The sequence below is a fragment of the Schistocerca piceifrons genome, chromosome 6 (assembly GCF_021461385.2).
Source record: "Schistocerca piceifrons isolate TAMUIC-IGC-003096 chromosome 6, iqSchPice1.1, whole genome shotgun sequence".
In the NCBI taxonomy this organism is placed as follows: domain Eukaryota; kingdom Metazoa; phylum Arthropoda; class Insecta; order Orthoptera; family Acrididae; genus Schistocerca; species Schistocerca piceifrons.
The window spans coordinates 570,246,737-570,264,301 of NC_060143.1; the positions used below are offsets into that span (position 1 = coordinate 570,246,737).

Consider the following 17,565-nt stretch of genomic DNA (forward strand, 5'->3'; position numbering starts at 1 on the left):
TTCTTAGCCATGTGTTGGATGCGTCTTGATCGATGTGTGGCTTGCCATGTAGTGTTTCCTTTTTCCAATTTACTTTCTTCGTGTCTGTTGATGTTATGTGATCTAAAGGGTTGTAGAAGTGGTTATGAAGTTGCAGTGGTGTAGCCGATGTATTTATATGAGTGAATGCTTTGTGTATTTTGCTAGTTTCTGCTCGTTCTATAAAGAATTTTCTTAAATTGTCTACCTGTCCATAATGTAGGTTTTTTATGTCAATAAATTTAGTTCTTCTTCAATATTTGTATTATCTATTCCTATTTTTTGTCTGTATCCTAGATATTTATAGGCATCTGTTTTTTCCATCGCTTCTATGCAGTCGCTGTGGTTATCCAGTATGTAATCTCCTTGTTTAGTGTGTTTTCCCTTGACTATGCTATTTTTATTACATTTGTCTGTTCCAAAAGCCATATTTATATCATTGCTGAATACTTCTGTTATCTTTAGTAATTGGTTGAGTTGTTGATTGGTTGCTGCCAGTAGTTTCAGATCATCCATGTATAGCAAATGTGTGATTTTGTGTGGGTATGTTCCAGTAATATTATATCCATAATTTGTATTATTTAGCATGTTGGATAGTGGGTTCAGAGCAAGACAGAACCAGAAAGGACTTAATGAGTCTCCTTGGGATATTCCACGCTTAATATGTATTGGCTGTGGTGTGATATTATCTGAATTTGTTTGGATATTAAGTGTGGTTTTCCAGTTTTTCATTACTATGTTTAGAAACTGTGTCAATTTAGGATCTACTTTGTATATTTCCAATATTTGTAGTAATCATGAGTGGCGTACACTATCAAAAGCTTTTTGGTAATCAAGGTATGCGTAGTGTAGCGACCTTTGTTTAGTTTAGCTTGATATGTCACCTCTGCATCTATTATCAGTTGCTCTTTACATCCTCGTGCTCCTTTGCAACAGCCTTTCTGTTCTTCATTTATAATTTTGTTGTGTGTTGTATGTGTCATTAATTTCTGTGTAATGACTGATGTTAATATTTTGTATATTGTTTGTAGGCATGTTATGGGGCGATATTTAGCTGGGTTTGCTGTGTCTGCTTGATCTTTAGGTTTCAGATAAGTTATTCCATGTGTAAGTGTATCAGGGAATGTGTATGGGTCTGCAATGTAACTGTTAAATAATTTAGTTAGATGTGAATGTGTTGAGGTGAACTTCTTTAGCCAGAAATTTTCTATCTTATCTTTTCCAGGGGCTTTCCAATTGTGAGTAGAATTAATTGCTTGGGTGACTTCATGTTGCAAAATTATCACGTCAGGCATTTGTGGTATCATCTTGTATGTGTCTGTTTCTGCTTGTATCCACCGTGCATGCCTGTTATGTTGTACTGGGTTTGATCATATGTTGCTCCAGAAGTGTTCCATGTCTGTTATGTTTGGTGGATTGTCTATTTTAATGTGTGTGTTATCTATTGTCTGGTAAAATATCTTTTGGTTTGTGTTGAATGTTTGCTTTTGTTTCCTTCTATTTTCACTTTTTTTGTATCTTCTAAGTCATTTGGCCAATGCTTGTAAGTTCTGTTTCTTTTCATCTAATTGCTCTATCGCTTCTTGTTGTGAGATTTTACCTAACCTTTTTCGTTTTTTGTCTGATATTTCATTTCTTATAAATTGTGTTAGCTGTCCGATGTCTTTTCTCAGTTTTTCTATTCTGATCTGTAGGCTGTGTTGCCATGCTGGTTTTGTGGGTTTCTTCTGTGTGTTGGTTGGTTCTGATCTCTGCCTAGAGTGTATATTTAGTGTAGTGAGTGCTCCTATATAAACCAGTAGTTGTAACTCTTCCATAGTTGTAGTTTCATTTATTTTGTTGTGTATGATTGTGTTGATAGTTATTGTTGTTTCGACTTGTGGGCTATTTGGTGGTCTATGCAAGAATGGTCTAATGTCTGTATTTGTGTCTTTGTATTCTATATATGTCAGCTGAAATTTTTCTTCTATATCTAACATGTGTGTCACTTCATTTTCTATTTGTGCTTGTTCTGGTGGCTGTCTTAAGATTTCGTGTTCCTCTGATTGTTTAATTGTTCGTTTGCTCTGGGATGTTCGAGTCCATTATTGTATTTTCTTCTTCTTCTTGTGATTGCACGTTTTGTTCCAATATTTCTTGTACTCGTTCTTTGACGTTTTCTAATTCTGACTAGGGTATCCTGTTATTTTTGATTATTATACGGAGCTGCTCAGCTAGTCGTTGTTCTGTTAAAATTTTTAATTCTGGGTATCTGGTAATAAATGTTGTGTATACTTGTGATCTGTATTCAGTTGTGTTGGTTCCTAAGTTTGTTGCTTGGTAATAACAGAACATGAGGTGTCGCTTAACTTCATCTGACCCTCTCATCCTCTGTCTTTGTTTTCCTTCTAGAGTGGTTGCAGGAAGCATATCCTGCAAAACACCTCTATTTGGATTTAAATCATTTTCCGTGTGGCTAGCAGTGTCGTTACCATTGTGGGCGGGCATAGGGTTCAAGCGTCGTCCCCGACCATGACGGCGCTTGTCCGAGGCTTCTTTAGTTCTGTCCTGAACCAACTAATCACACTAAAAGGGGGGTTAGCCCTATTAGTGGTTTGTTCTTTTCGTCGCCGCTTGCGACTGGCAGAACATACCGAAGGCCTATTCTTTTCCCGGGCCTCCACGGGGTTTATTATTGTTATTATTGTTATTATTGTTACTATTGTTATTATTATTATTATTATTATGATTATGTACGGCCCTACTTTTCAAGGTATTTGTGTGATAACGGTTCAAACAAGTTTCTCAAAGCTTAATGCCGCCAGCAGTTATCAACGGACCGTAGGTTGAACGTCTGTAGGCTTTTCACAGTCCGTTTGGCGACGATGCTGGAGTTCGATATTACGAGAAGTGCGATGTGTACTGATTTCTGTTTCCACACGGCTTTTCACTCACCTACCAGGTCAGTGAACGGGACTATCTTTCCATCAACCGTGGTCTACCAGTAATTGTTGGTGGTAACAGTAATGTCTCTGAAGACTTGTTTTGTCACACTTAGTCCCTCTTATATCATGGAAGTGGAAATGTGGCCAGTTTTCTGGTCCACCGTTTCCCAAACATCTTGTGCTACGTTGAAGAGGCTCTAAACACCTATATTTCCTTCCTCTCCCAGCGCTTCGAGCAGTGTAATGTTAGCAGACGTAGGTTCTACATCCCGTTATTTACGCGACTGATGTCTGAGCCAACTGCACGGGGTGGCTGGATACATGCGCTCACATAGTGAGTATGACGGAACTAACTTTCCTTCTCATTGGCGTGCCGACACTGAAGTTCTGTACATGTACTTAAAAAGTGAACCGCGCCTTCTCGCTGTTGCAGGAGCTGAGCATATCACCGACGTCGGCGAGTTTCAAACTGTGGCGGGACACGCCCGTCCCCATGAAGCTGGACTTCTACTTCTGGAACTGGACCAACCCAGGCGAGATCACCAACCGTGACACGAAACCCACTTTCGTCCAAATGGGTCCGTACCGATTCAAGTAAGTACGCGAGGAAAATGAACTTTGTCATGTATATGCGATAATCAAGCAATGTCTTTAAATACAGAAACTATTCAAAATATGGAAGTTTCTCAGCGAACTTTGGAAATATGTACACGATCGGTTCAAAAATATCCGGACAATCACCACTGGACGTTAATACGGGGAATGTCCACCCTTCGCCTTTATGACGGCTTTAACTGTGCTGGGAACACTTCCAGTTAGGTGCCTGAATGTCTGTCGAGGAATGGCAGCCCATTCCTCCGAAAGAGCTGAAACTAGAGAAGGCAGTGATGTTCCACAGTGCGGTCTGTAGCCCAGTTTACGTTTCAACCCATCTCAAAGGCGTTCAGTGTGGTTCGGATCGCGTCTCCTGGCAGGCCAATCCATTTCAGGAGTCTTGCTGTCCACAAACTATTGCCTCACAGATGGATCTTCGACAGGTTGCTCTTTCACCTTGAGACAGTCATCATCTCCGAACTGTTCCTCTGCTGTACAACAGTACAAAATGCCGTAAAAGGTGTTCATATCCTCCTGTACTTAGCGTTTTCTTAAGCGCAATAAGGGGGAAACACCTCCACATCTATTTCAGTCATCCTGTTTGCACTACGCTTACTGGCAAGTAATGCTCTCAAGGCATATGCCAAATCCAAAGCCCTCCATCAGATTGCCAGCGTGATTCGTCAATCCAAATCACTCGCTTCAAGTCACCCACTGACCAGTGGCGTCGGTCTCCACACGACCCCACTCGCAGCTCACCAGTGACTGCAGGAATGTGTGACTTACGAGGAACTGCTCCTCCGTGAGCAGAGTTACTCTGCTAGCTGTATTGCTGGTAACATTTTATAAATATCAAGTATGTTAGTTCTGTCGGGTTTTCGTTTAGCTGAGGTTGTTCCTTCCCTTTTCCACTTCACAATCACATCACTAACAGTCGATTTGAGCAGCTTTAGTAGTGTCGAATATACCTTGATGGATTTGTTGCTGAGGTGGCATCCAAAGTCCCCGTTCAAATTCACTGAGATCTCGTGATCGACTCAATTCTGCTGTTAATGCTTCTCTGATGACACACAGTACTCACTGCCTCCGTTTACACAGGCAGATCCGCCCCTCATTACATTTAGTGATCAATTCCGCGTTACACAGAAATGTCTGATGTCTCTTGATCAGATACTATCTGTCAGTAATTAGTAAGACAGACAGGAAGCCAAATTCATCAGGGAACTCACCAGAATGAAAGACGTGAACAATGCATTTGAGACAAGGAGAGGAGGGCAGGACACTGAGTTAGGAGAATGTATGATGAACGGACCAAGGAAGACCTCTGCTGGAGTTCAACAGACGGGAAAAGGTGGAGGTGAATTCCTATGGGTAACATGGAATTCAAGTTTCTTAAGACCGCAATCGTATGATGAACATGCATTTGGTTCTTCAGAGCATTTCAGATCCTGGTTAGATATTAACGTCTTTCGTAGAATATCTGTCGCTGGGTTTTCATCAGTCTTAGAACTTGAATTTCCTGAAGCACGACAAATCACGAAGTATTCCTTTGTGAAGAATCCTATTCCCTACGGCTTTTACTTGAACCGATTTCGAGTGCGGTTCTGTTTTATTACCTGTCTCTTATTAGTATCAGACAAATGAATTTCAGAAAGTTCTCATAACTGTAAAGTATATGAAAATATTTCTTTGTTGCTGTAAGAGTTTCCACGTCTGTAGTTACGGGATATTTCGTTATTTACACACCAAAGCACTAACGGCATTCCTGGTGTTCTAGTATTTTATTTTGAATTTGAACCACAAATACACAGACAATTGATGGTATTCAGAATGTAGCTCAAGCTGCTTTTGAAATTTGCCAGATATTCATTGTCGGTTTCCATTTTCCAGTACTGAGAAAAAAGTGTGGTATCATTGTGAGGAACCAAAGCTTATTCATTCACGAATTACTGGAAAGAAGTGGGTTAAACATATTTGGAAATGAAGCTATTTCTAAGCTGCCAAGTATCAAGTTACTATAATGAGATCTTCACTCAGCAGCGGAGTGTGCGCTGATATGAAACTTCCTGGCAGATTAAAACCGTGTGCCGGACCGAGACTCGAACTGCCAGGAAGTTTCATATTAGTGCACACTGCGCTGCAGAGTGAAAATCTCATTCTGGAAACATCCCCCAGGCTGTGGCTAAGCCATGTCTCCGCAATGTCCTTTCTTTCAGGAGTGCTAGTTCTGCAAGGTTCGCAGGAGAGCTTCTGTAAAGTTTGGAAGTTAGGCGACGAGGTACTGGCAGAAGTAAAGCTGTGGGGACGGGTAGTGAGTCGTGCTTGGGTAGCTCAGTTGGTAGAGCACTTGCCCGCGGAAGGCAAAGGTCCCGAGTTCGAGTCTCGGTCCGGCACACAGTTTTAATCTGCCAGGAAGTTTCATATCAAGTTACTAGCTTAGCGAAGTGGTTAAGATGTTCGGTGCACAATTAACTTGAATTTGACATCCATACACCGTCTTTCAGGTTTTGTTGTAGCTGTCCTTTCAGACAAATTACGCCATTGTTCCGTCAAGAAAACCACAGTAGCAACGAGCAGCTTAAGTTTGTTCCTTGCTCCAACTAGACAAGAGTGCTGCTTTCTGCACTGGGAAAATTACATTTGTTAGTTTTGTAAAACTAAAAGCTTCTTTCAGCCTACTTTTTCAAAATGGTACACAGTGTAAAAGATTTTGGTACACTGTGGTTTCTTCAGACGCTGTTTATACTCGGTGCACGTTCTTACATAGTGTCTTGGCTATTTTTTTTTCCTTCTTTATCTGTATTTAAAGATGTATCATGGTCGACTTCGGGCCTGGGAGATTCATCCTTCGACTTATTTACAGAATAGTCTGTTAAAGATTCGTCTGTCCATATATGGGTGATATAATGTGGAACATGATCGTGAATGTCTGAATAGTAGTGTTTGAAGACTGCAATTTAGTACGTCTACTGAGTAGACTATCTCCTTTCTAGATGTCACATACATTGGGACTTTTTTAAAAGTGTGCTACTCGATAAGTGCATATGCTTCGCGTTACTAGTAATTTTTGAGATCGTTTCTCTGGTATAGCAGCTAGCGTCTGTGGAGAGTAGCACCGCTCCGTTCAGCCAGCATGTACCACCATGGTGTAGGTCTGAAGATCGTCTTCGGCAGACCGAAACCGGTAACCATATATACAAGAAAAAAACATTATTTCGGTTGTCACTGTTTATATTCAATTTTAGCTACGTGTTAAGTTTCATTTAAGATGATCCCAGATTAGCAAGATTAGACAGCAGACGGGAATCATTGTATAACACTGTATAGATGTGAACATAGAAAATTTGTACCACATATAAAGAGATTTCGAATCCGGATTACTCGCTTTTCTCGAGCAGTTGTTTTGACATTCGGTTATAAAAGTGCTCCTGACCTATCTCCGGTTCACAACGTCCCACACGTTCTCTCCCACACAGTGACAGAGACAGACTGGATCTGGCGAGCCGTTGCAGATGTCTAAACGAACACGGGACTTTCATTAATAACAGCGCTCGGCACCTGTACGCTGCGGCCATCCTTACAGATAGAAGCAGCCCCGCTGTAGCCCAGTCTGCCACCTGGTAGCACGCCACAAAGCTAAAAACACAGTGGCAGTGTCCATCTGCTCTCTGAAGTGCAGGTGATCAACTTCACTCAGAGGGGACTACGCGGCAACGGCGGAACGCTTACAACACTATTCTTAGTGTGAACCGCATCCACCAGTGAAATTTGAGCAAGACAATGACCAATGATGGACAGTATCATCTCAAGCGAAATTGTTTATAAATAGACGCGTTCCAAAATCACAATACACAAAGAAGCACAAATATGTTAATAAAGTGGATCCTAAAATCCTAACTCAGAAATTTTCCCACGTGATTACCTATTGGAGCTTTGTTCAGCGCCCCATTAATACTAGAAGCTTTGGAGATTCTGTGCAAGAAGCGAACCATGGGACACCGCTGCTTCTGGTGGTAAACGCGTCCATTTATATATGAAGTGACAACTACAAACTTGCTCCATCAACAAAACTTCCCTGCTTTTCTTGAGCAGCAGCCTCTTTAGATTTTATATACACTCCTGGAAATGGAAAAAAGAACACTGGTGTGTCAGACCCACCATACTTGCTCCGGACACTGCGAGAGGGCTGTACAAGCAATGATCACACGCACGGCACAGCGGACACACCAGGAACCGCGGTGTTGGCCGTCGAATGGCGCTAGCTGCGCAGCATTTGTGCACCGCCGCCGTCAGTGTCAGCCAGTTTGCCGTGGCATACGGAGCTCCATCGCAGTCTTTAACACTAGTAGCATGCCGCGACAGCGTGGACGTGAACCGTATGTGCAGTTGACGGACTTTGAGCGAGGGCGTATAGTGGGCATGCGGGAGACCGGGTGGACGTACCGCCGAATTGCTCGACACGTGGGGCGTGAGGTCTCCACAGTACATCGATGTTGTCGCCAGTGGTCGGCGGAAGGTGCACGTGCCCGTCGACCTGGGACCGGACCGCAGCGACGCACGGATGCACGCCAAGACCGTAGGATCCTACGCAGTGCCGTAGGGGACCGCACCGCCACTTCCCAGCAAATTAGGGACACTGTTGCTCCTGGGGTATCGGCGAGGACCATTTGCAACCGTCTCCATGAAGCTGGGCTACGGTCCCGCACACCGTTAGGCCGTCTTCCGCTCACGCCCCAACATCGTGCAGCCCGCCTCCAGTGATGTCGCGACAGGCGTGAATGGAGGGACGAATGGAGACGTGTCGTCTTCAGCGATGAGAGTCGCTTCTGCCTTGGTGCCAATGATGGTCGTATGCGTGTTTGGCGCCGTGCAGGTGAGCGCCACAATCAGGACTGCATACGACCGAGGCACACAGGGCCAACACCCGGCATCATGGTGTGGGGAGCGATCTCCTACACTGGCCGTACACCACTGGTGATCGTCGAGGGGACACTGAATAGTGCACGGTACATCCAAACCGTCATCGAACCCATCGTTCTACCATTCCTAGACCGGCAAGGGAACTTGCTGTTCCAACAGGACAATGCACGTCCGCATGTATCCCGTGCCACCCAACGTGCTCTAGAAGGTGTAAGTCAACTACCCTGGCCAGCAAGATCTCCGGATCTGTCCCCCATTGAGCATGTTTGGGACTGGATGAAGCGTCGTCTCACGCGGTCTGCACGTCCAGCACGAACGCTGGTCCAACTGAGGCGCCAGGTGGAAATGGCATGGCAAGCCGTTCCACAGGACTACATCCAGCATCTCTACGATCGTCTCCATGGGAGAATAGCAGCCTGCATTGCTGCGAAAGGTGGATATACACTGTACTAGTGCCGACATTGTGCATGCTCTGTTGCCTGTGTCTATGTGCCTGTGGTTCTGTCAGTGTGATCATGTGATGTATCTGACCCCAGGAATGTGTCAATAAAGTTTCCCCTTCCTGAGACAATGAATTCACGGTGTTCTTATTTCAATTTCCAGGAGTGTATTTTTGGTCTCTCTCATCATATTTAGCCTGAAAACAGCTTGTCATAGTCACTGCCATCGGCGCCGGATGTTTAACCGTAAAGTTTGACCTCCCTGTGTCCAGGAGGAGGCTGGTTGTTGAAGTTAAGGCTCGTTGTAACTAACTAAACCCCGAACAACGAGATAATATTGAGTTCTTCTGTGGCAAATAAGATTTTAAGACTAGAATCTGTGCTAAAACTTAATTTTTTTCCTTGGTTTTGATCTTGTCTGGAAGGACACGGAAAATGTTATCATGTTTAAGACTGTCTTCCTTACCCCTCGATGCTCGTCATTTGAGAAAATAAAGTAAAAATTCCAGCTATGTTTTATGATATCTAAAAAGACTACAGAAAAAACGTAAGGGGATGTTAAAGAACACAACATTCCTAAATCTTACTATTCAATTCATTCTGGTTTTTCAAGAATGAGATCAAAAAACTTCAACTTTCCTGTAGCTTTTTGAATCCCAACAATATGAAAAAAGCTATAATTTATAAGGTTTTCAGAAGCAACGAACACAAGATGAGGTCGGCAGAAAGTAAACAACCAGTTGCTGTTTAGAAGGTGGTTTCACCTTGGAAAAACTGGGACATATTGTTTTCGGTCACCCACCATTTTACGTGATGTACTAAACTCATTTCGCATTTTTTCTGGACGCAATCCCACATCTCAAATCTCGCATCCATTCATACTGCCTACAAAAAATTATAAAACCAAATAACATTCAAAAATGGGCCTAAAAATTAATAAATTCATATCAAAACTAAGTAATGTCACAGTGGTTTCATTTCTAAATTACTCATAAAAGCAGTAGTACAAAATGAAATTTACGTTACATTAACTGACAATGATCGTCGCAATAGGATCACTACAAAGAAAATCACTCGTCACATTCTCATAGTCACGTAACACAAACTCCGCGCCGACCGTTGCTTTGTTCGCTGTAAATGACTGCTGCAATGCACTACCTTCGTGTAAGTACCTCAGTAAAGCACTAGACGTCTTGTCTTGTAATAGCATCGGTGGTACCATGCGAAAAGCAACTGGTACTTGAAAACAAAATTAATAAAATCATGTTTTCAGGCAGCAACCATTGGTGGCCAGTGTTAATGACAAAATAGAATTTTAGTGTGGTGTCGACATTAAAATTTTTTAAAAAGCACGCTCTAATAATATCTGGTTGCTGACAAGACATGCGAAATACCCAGGCAATGTCAGGCCATCAGGAAGAACCCTGAAGTATTTTCTAGTATCATCAACGAAAGGTTATGCATTCAACCGAGCCGGGAGTGAAGTAAATACAGCAATAGTGTACAATGTTCTCGAGTAATTCGTGTATTTTAAATTGTGTGAAGTGTATATCAGTGACTGAATCGTTTATTCTAGAAGCAAGTCACCAAGGTGTCTAGCATCAGACAACATGTTTCGATACAGACTGCCGTATTTTTTGCTGGAACTAGTGTATATTCCAAAGCATAGTATCAAAGAAAAATTGTTATGGATATTTTTAACATTGCCATAAGTAGAACTAAAATAAATTTTCACTTACTGGCTTCTCCAGCAAACTTATTTTTAAGACATAGTTTTCGATTTTTTAGAATTTTGTAATAAATTCCACATTTTTGAATGAAGACTATGTTTTTAATCAGATTTAGGCTACATTGCTAATAAAAGATAAAAATATTAATCATCTATATAGTGTAATTAACCTCGGAGCTAATCAATCCTCAGAAACAAACTCCACAGCTCATTCTGCCACTCTAGTAGGTCATTCTAATATGCTGTCATGAAAGGGTTCATACCTGACCAGGTAATGTTTAGGGTATTCAGGTCTCGCCATGTACTGCTACTGACAAGATCCTTAAGCAATAACGAAAGAACTCTGGATAAGACATAAACAGGAATGGTAGTGGGATTAGGAAATATATTATTTCTAGCTGTAAAATAGTATTTTAGTTGATCTTGTGAATGAAAGAACACTGTCAGACAACCCTGAGTGATGTTATTGTAACTGTACCCATTACACTATATTTATGTACTTCCTTTTTCTGAAGGGTACATCAAAATGGTGGATAAATCAGGAGCGGGATCTGTTTTCAGAAGAGTCAAAGTTAAATGATTCCGTAATTGTGTGTCCTTACTATCATTTTTCCAGGATTGTTTTTGTTGTAACATTCCTAGTCATTTTTTGTGGATGAGCTCACCATATTTTGAAAATTTTGTTATCTTGAGGGGAAACTCTGCGAACAGTAAAAAGATTACTTCTATTGAATGTTAACCTCCATGTAATTGGTGCATAAAGTAGATCTCTCCCCCCCTTTTTTTCTTTCTATCTTTCTTTCTTTCTCAGGAGATGCTTCATGGCCCCAAAATTTGTCACACTGTGAATTCAAGTGACCACGAACAGGAAAATTATAGGTGCAGTATTGTCAAATCGACTTTCCTGATGGAGGTTATTCAGAAATCAAACAACTGTGCGGCTCTTGTTTTGTCCTGACTAAAAACGATCATAGTTTCTTTACTGCATTGCGTATCTCAATCGCTATGTAGTTCAGTAAAAAACTGCACGCCTCATCTGTAGCTCTTACCCTGATGACGTAGGCGAGTTTTCGATTTCCTGCTTTTCACACGATGGATACTAAAAACGTTGACACATAACTGGCGGATGTAATATAATTTTATTTACAGAAATATTCTGGAGCGACGAGATTTAGGGAGAATCAAAACATAACAGCGGCAGTTTCCTCGTCGTGAATTTTCGACGCTTCCTGCATACTAGTATAAAAATTTTTGGAACTTGATCTTCTGTACAAAGAACTCTGTTGTTGTAGTACGTTTAGCGTTATCATTTGGGGATCGATCCACAAACTTGATTTTCAGCTTTCACATAGAGATATACCTGAGTCTGAAGTCGAGCGAAGGAGTACTCAAAGTTTTTACGAAAATAATAATAATAATAATAATAATAAAATAATAATAATAATTTCATGTCCGCTTTATCATTAATTAATTACTGATGGTCTGTGACATTCAAACGAGCATGCATATGCTTGTATTTTTCTCCATAACGTATCGCTTTATCTTCTAATTTTGCAATATTATTGCGGATGCGTGCATGAAGGTTGTGAGGAATACCACAGCCACTCCTGTTCTGGTACCTCAAGTCTTTCTGGGTAGTATAACTGGCAAATTATCCCTTCTCTCTTACTTGAAGTACCGTGGATTTATCTGCAAAGAAGCTTTAGTGCACCGCGAATATCTAAATTACAACTGTGAGAATAACACTCTTTAAATTTGCACTCATTAAGCATATAACTGTTTTTAGGGTAACTCCTCGTCTGAACCTTGTTTCCCCGTCTACATTTAACTTCAGTAACGACAAACAAAGTATGTGCACACGTAGCCTGGGAATTTTTATTTTCAAGAGAATGAAAATATCTCTACGTACATTTATAATTCCTTCATTAATGTTTAAATAACATTTTTCATTGCACTTGGCCTTAAAGAGTTGGTCTTCGTTTTCTATGGTACTTCCCTAACAGTGTAAGGCACACAACCTTGTATTAAGAATAGTATTACGTTCGTAGCTCCTCGTTTCGTTTTAGGTCTTGGTTTGTCTTCTGAATCTACGGAAATCTCGCTATGGTGGTGGCTTACTGTTGTTATTGAGAAACATTGTGCTGATCACAAAAAAATTTTCAATCAGCTATCGCCAAACTATGAAGATGAGTCACTACTCTAGATTCAGTCAGTGGCAGCATCTGACAAATTGTAACATAAAAACGCAATATCCCAACAGTTGATTGCAGAAACCAGCCAATCAGAGTCGTATGACAGAATTTCTGCTGTAAATGCAAAATTCAGCGTTATGCAAAACTACAGCAGCAAAATGTGCACTTACCCTTTAGTAAAACTATGCCTCCACAGTCTCATTTTTTTGTTTTGGCGCTCAAACTGGTTTCTGAGATGAAAGATTCAGTTAGGATGGAGCACATTCAGAATATACGCAGATGAGTTCGTAATAGTGGAATCTTCCTGTGTAGTGTTTCGAAGTTGATCGTGGTGTTCGGATGTGGCGTGGCACGGGATTAAACTTTGGGTTGTGTTGTGTTGGAGTGACGTTCCAAGCGACGCCAAGAGGAGGGCAGCTGCCCCATAAATAGAAAAGAAAAACCTTAGCAAGTTTAATGATTATAACATCCAAACAGACAGAAAGTTAAATCAGTTGACTATCAGACTAAAGATACCCGGGACTTGCAGCAAGTATACGCAGAGTCGTAAGTCATGAAATCTAAAGACCCTTTCGTCGTTTCGCTATGTACGATTGTTCATAAAGTTCCGCTGTCATTTCAGTAAATTAATAACACTATTAAAGATAGAGGGGCGTAATTTACGGTCAAACTTTCAACAGCTCTGTTTCTTTCTGTTACGCCAGAAGTTCAGTGTGTGCCCTGCGCGTCGGTCGTGGAATAGCAATGCACTGAGGTCACAAGTCATGGGACAGCGATACCCACATCTGCATGTGGTGGTAGTATCACGTACACAAGCTACAAAAGGACAGTGCACTGGCGGAGCTGTCATCCATAATCAAGTGACTCACGTAAATATGGCCGCACGACGGGAATTAAGACTTTGAACGCGGAACGGTATTTAGAGATAGACACAAGGAACATTTAGCTTCGGAAACCGTTGGGAAGGGTGTGGCTAGGTATTAACTCTTACGATGGACTGTGCGACTGCCTTCGCTTAACGACATTAAGCGGCGTTCGTGTAGAATGGTAAGTGATGATAGACAAGCAACAACGCCTGAAATAACCACGAAAATCAATAAGGGACGTACGGCAAACACGTCCGCTAAGACAGTGCTGCGGAATTTGGCGTTAATGGGTTATGGCAACAGACGACTGACTTGAATGCCTTTGCTAACAGCACGACATCGCCTGCAGTGCCTCTCCTGGTCTCTTGACCACATCGGATGGACCCTAGACCTGGTCGAATAAGTCCCGATTTCAGTTGGTAAGAGCTGATGGTAGGGTTAGTGTGTGGCGCAGATCCCGTGAGGCCATGGACCCAAGCTGTCAACAAGTCACTGTGCGAGCTGGCGGTGGCTCCATAATGTTGTGGGCTGTGTTTACATGGGATGGACTTCCCCCTCTGGTTCAACAGAACCGATAATTGACTAAAAATGATTGTTCTTTTTGCAGTCATTCATTCATGGACGTCATGTTCCAAAACAGATATGGAATTTTTATGGATGACAATGCACCATGTCACCGGGTTACAATTTTACGATGTTGGTTTGAAGAGCATTCTGCTCAATTAGAGAGAATGATTTGGTCACCCACGTCTCCCGAAATGAATCCCTCCGAACATTTATGGGCGGTAGTTCATAGGTAGTTTCTTGCACTGGCAACACTCTCGCAATTACGCACGGCTGCAGAGACAGCGCAGTTCAGTATTTCTGAAGGGTACTTCGAATAACTTGAGTGCATGTCACGCTGAACTGCTTCAATGCTCAGGGCAAAAGAAGGTGCGACATTTTAGGGGGTATGCCATGACTTTTGTCAGTCTGCGTTCATATTCTTCCTATGTACATGCCAGAATTGCAGCATCAGTAGTTCTGTTTCCTGCCCTTCCTGCACGAATCGATGAAAGCATGTCATCTATTGGTGTTGTGCCCTCGCGATCCTTGACGCAACGCCACAAAAATCAGCCTTGCCATGTGACAGTGGGGGAGCGCGGGGGTCGTGCGATGGGGTCTTCCCGAACCGCGCAACTCTCAGGAAACGTCGTGCAGCGCGTCCAACCCGCGTGGGGAGATGGAGGCATCACGCTGGAAGATGATGGACGGCTGCAGCTCTTTGTCGTAGCGGGAGGTTTTCAATCATTTCTACTCAATGCGAAGGGAGATGTCCACTTCCAGGAAGGTTTCAGACATTGTTTCTCTCTTCTTTGTTTCTGAACCACCTCTTTACGCTTGCTTTTTGACGGTGCTGCTCTCCCATGTCGGCACAGACTGTTCTGCAGTACTGTTGTCACGTATTTCCATTCTGCACACCAGATTACATATTTCGTATTCTCGTTATCTATTGCTATCGTGATGCACTCCAAGTCAAATATGCCACGAATAACAAATGAAAAACACTATGGTAGCTGCTAAACGTTTTACAGTAAACCACGATTTTGTATCTCTATTAGTTTCCTAATTACAATTTTTTGAAATGGTAGGGGGAGTTATGGGAACCCCGAACATGACCTACTGGATAACGCCCGAAGTTCCATGATGTTATTCCCCACATGGTACTGTTGTATATAGGTGGGTCGCAACGCTAGGAAATTGTGGAGAAATGGAGGAAGATCTGCTCCATGATCGAAGTATGGTGAGGGAACTGCCAGTTGACCTCAAGACAAACATACGTTACATATTTAGGAAAAATAGATGTAACGGCTCATTATTGCTCGACTACACGGTAACAGAAGAGCCACAGGGCAGCAATTACCTGCTATTACACATGTGGGAGGGCTAGTACAAAGTGATTTAAAGTGCACGACCACATAAAAGTGATCGAATGTGAGGCAGATGCCAGACACAGATTCACTGCAAGTGTAGGCCAGCCACAAGGGGGGTGTCTGGTGGTGGTGGTGGTGGTGGTGTGTTGGGGCTTATGGGCGCTCAACATCGAGGTCATCAGCGCCCTGACACACATTAAAAGGAGCGAATGTGGACAGACCTAAGAAAATTAAAGCACACACTCAAAGAAAGCAGGAAAAGCAGGAAAATGCTACCTAAGAAAGTAAAACCTAAGAAAGGGGAAACTTAGCAACAAGAATGTCACAGGAAATTGTCATTGGCTGGCCACTTACATAAAATATGGGCGAGCTTGTCACACAGTGAGCAAATTAAAATCCTCTCCCTAAAATCTTTGTAAAAACATTTGACAGGGCACAGAACTTTAAAACTTTAGCCACATTCGTCCGAGTGTTGCCTAAAAGAGATGGCAGGTCCGCTGGCAAGTCAGCCGCGACCCGCTGGTCAGAGAATAAAACGCAATCCAATAAAACGTGGCGCACACTGACCTGGACGCCACAAGCATCACACACAGGAGGGTCCTCGCGCCGGAGCAGGAAGCCATGCGTCATAGGGCTGTGGCCTTTTCGAAGCCGAGTGAGGAGAACCTCGTCCCGTCGATGGGGCTGAAAGGAAGTACACCACACACGCGTTGTGGGCTTGACTATACGGAGCTTATTGTCAGTCACTTCCAGCCACTCATCCTCCCACCGACGCATGACCCGTGAGCTCAACAGCGAGGTGAGTGCGTGCAAGGGGATAGCACACTGAGATACTTGTGGGGCGAGACACGCCTCCTTGGCTGCGAGATCTGCCCTTTCATTCCCAGCAATGCCAACATGCCCCGGAACCCAGAAGAAAGCTACAACCTTCCCCAGTCGCTGTAGTCGGAGGAGGGCATCCTGGATGGTCTGGACAATTTTGTCTGCCGGATACAAACGTTGCAATGAGTGAAGGGCACTGAGTGAATCGGAACAGACAAGAAATTTAGGAGAGGAAGAATGTCTCGTGTGCTCCAGTGCCCGCAAGATCGCAAAATACTGCTCGTCGGCCTGGGACCTGCTCTACAAGAGATGCGTATGTTCCCAGAAGACTCAACCAATTGATTGCTTCCTACTATGCCCACCTCCCGAAAAGACCACGAAGGCAAAATTGGAGCTCTCCCGGAAGCTTGTCAACAATCGTTGTGGCAGCGTACCACTGGCGACTGGAAGAGGAAAGGGGAGGACAAGAGACACTACTTGTCTCGACGTTCACCTCTCCCCCCCCCTCCCTTGCCCCCCCCTCCCTTTTCCACGGATACTGGATACGGTCTTAACTCAGTTGCGTGACCCATTAGCCAAAGAACGGTGTGCTAAGCTACCAGCAAGGATAGGAAACCGGTATGTCAGCTCGTTTGACGTCAAGGGCGCTTGCTGTGGTATGAAAATAATTTGTTTATCGTGTGACGTATTAACTGTTGCTTGGATTTTTTCTCCTAATGCAGCGGAGGTAGTGGTGTGGGAGGGGGGGGGGGGGGAGCGCTGTTTGCTGGAATGAAAACCGTGGTGCCGCTGTCACGGCGGGCGTGTTGTTGACTCCGGGAAAATACCGCAGGCAGGCCGAGCGGTATTCTAGCTGAGCTCGTAATTACGGCAGTTCCGTGTCAAGGCCCGGCGCATGCACAGCGGAAAACTCGCTCGTACCCAAAGCGCGTTTAATTCTCTCAGCACAATCCCTGACGCGCAGCCAGGCACTCTTCTCTGGATAATAGAGGAAGCTCCCCTCAAAACGCTGTTCCTCAGTTACACGGCTGTCTGCTGTGTGTGCGACGTAGTGTTTCCTTGTCAAGCCTTTTCCCAGTGCATCGTTTTTCTCCTGACTAAATTAGTCTGCTAAAGGCTTGAGGAGGAATCGTACACAGTTTCCTCT

The 17,565-nt window shown here is 43.2% G+C and overlaps 1 protein-coding gene and 1 non-coding gene across 3 annotated transcripts in view; both read left to right on the forward strand.

Annotated features, from left to right (window-relative positions):
- The window catches only part of LOC124802522 (protein croquemort-like), a 286,085-nt gene that overhangs the window by 130,355 nt on the left and 138,165 nt on the right, over positions 1-17,565 (forward strand). For both annotated transcript variants that reach the window (XM_047263365.1, XM_047263364.1), the window contains exon 3: positions 3,376-3,536. In XM_047263365.1, coding sequence (XP_047119321.1) covers positions 3,376-3,536 — 161 coding nt within the window. The remainder of the gene's footprint in view (positions 1-3,375; positions 3,537-17,565) is intronic.
- On the forward strand, positions 5,856-5,930 carry Trnap-cgg. Its single transcript has one exon. It is a non-coding gene; the product is annotated as a tRNA-Pro (tRNA).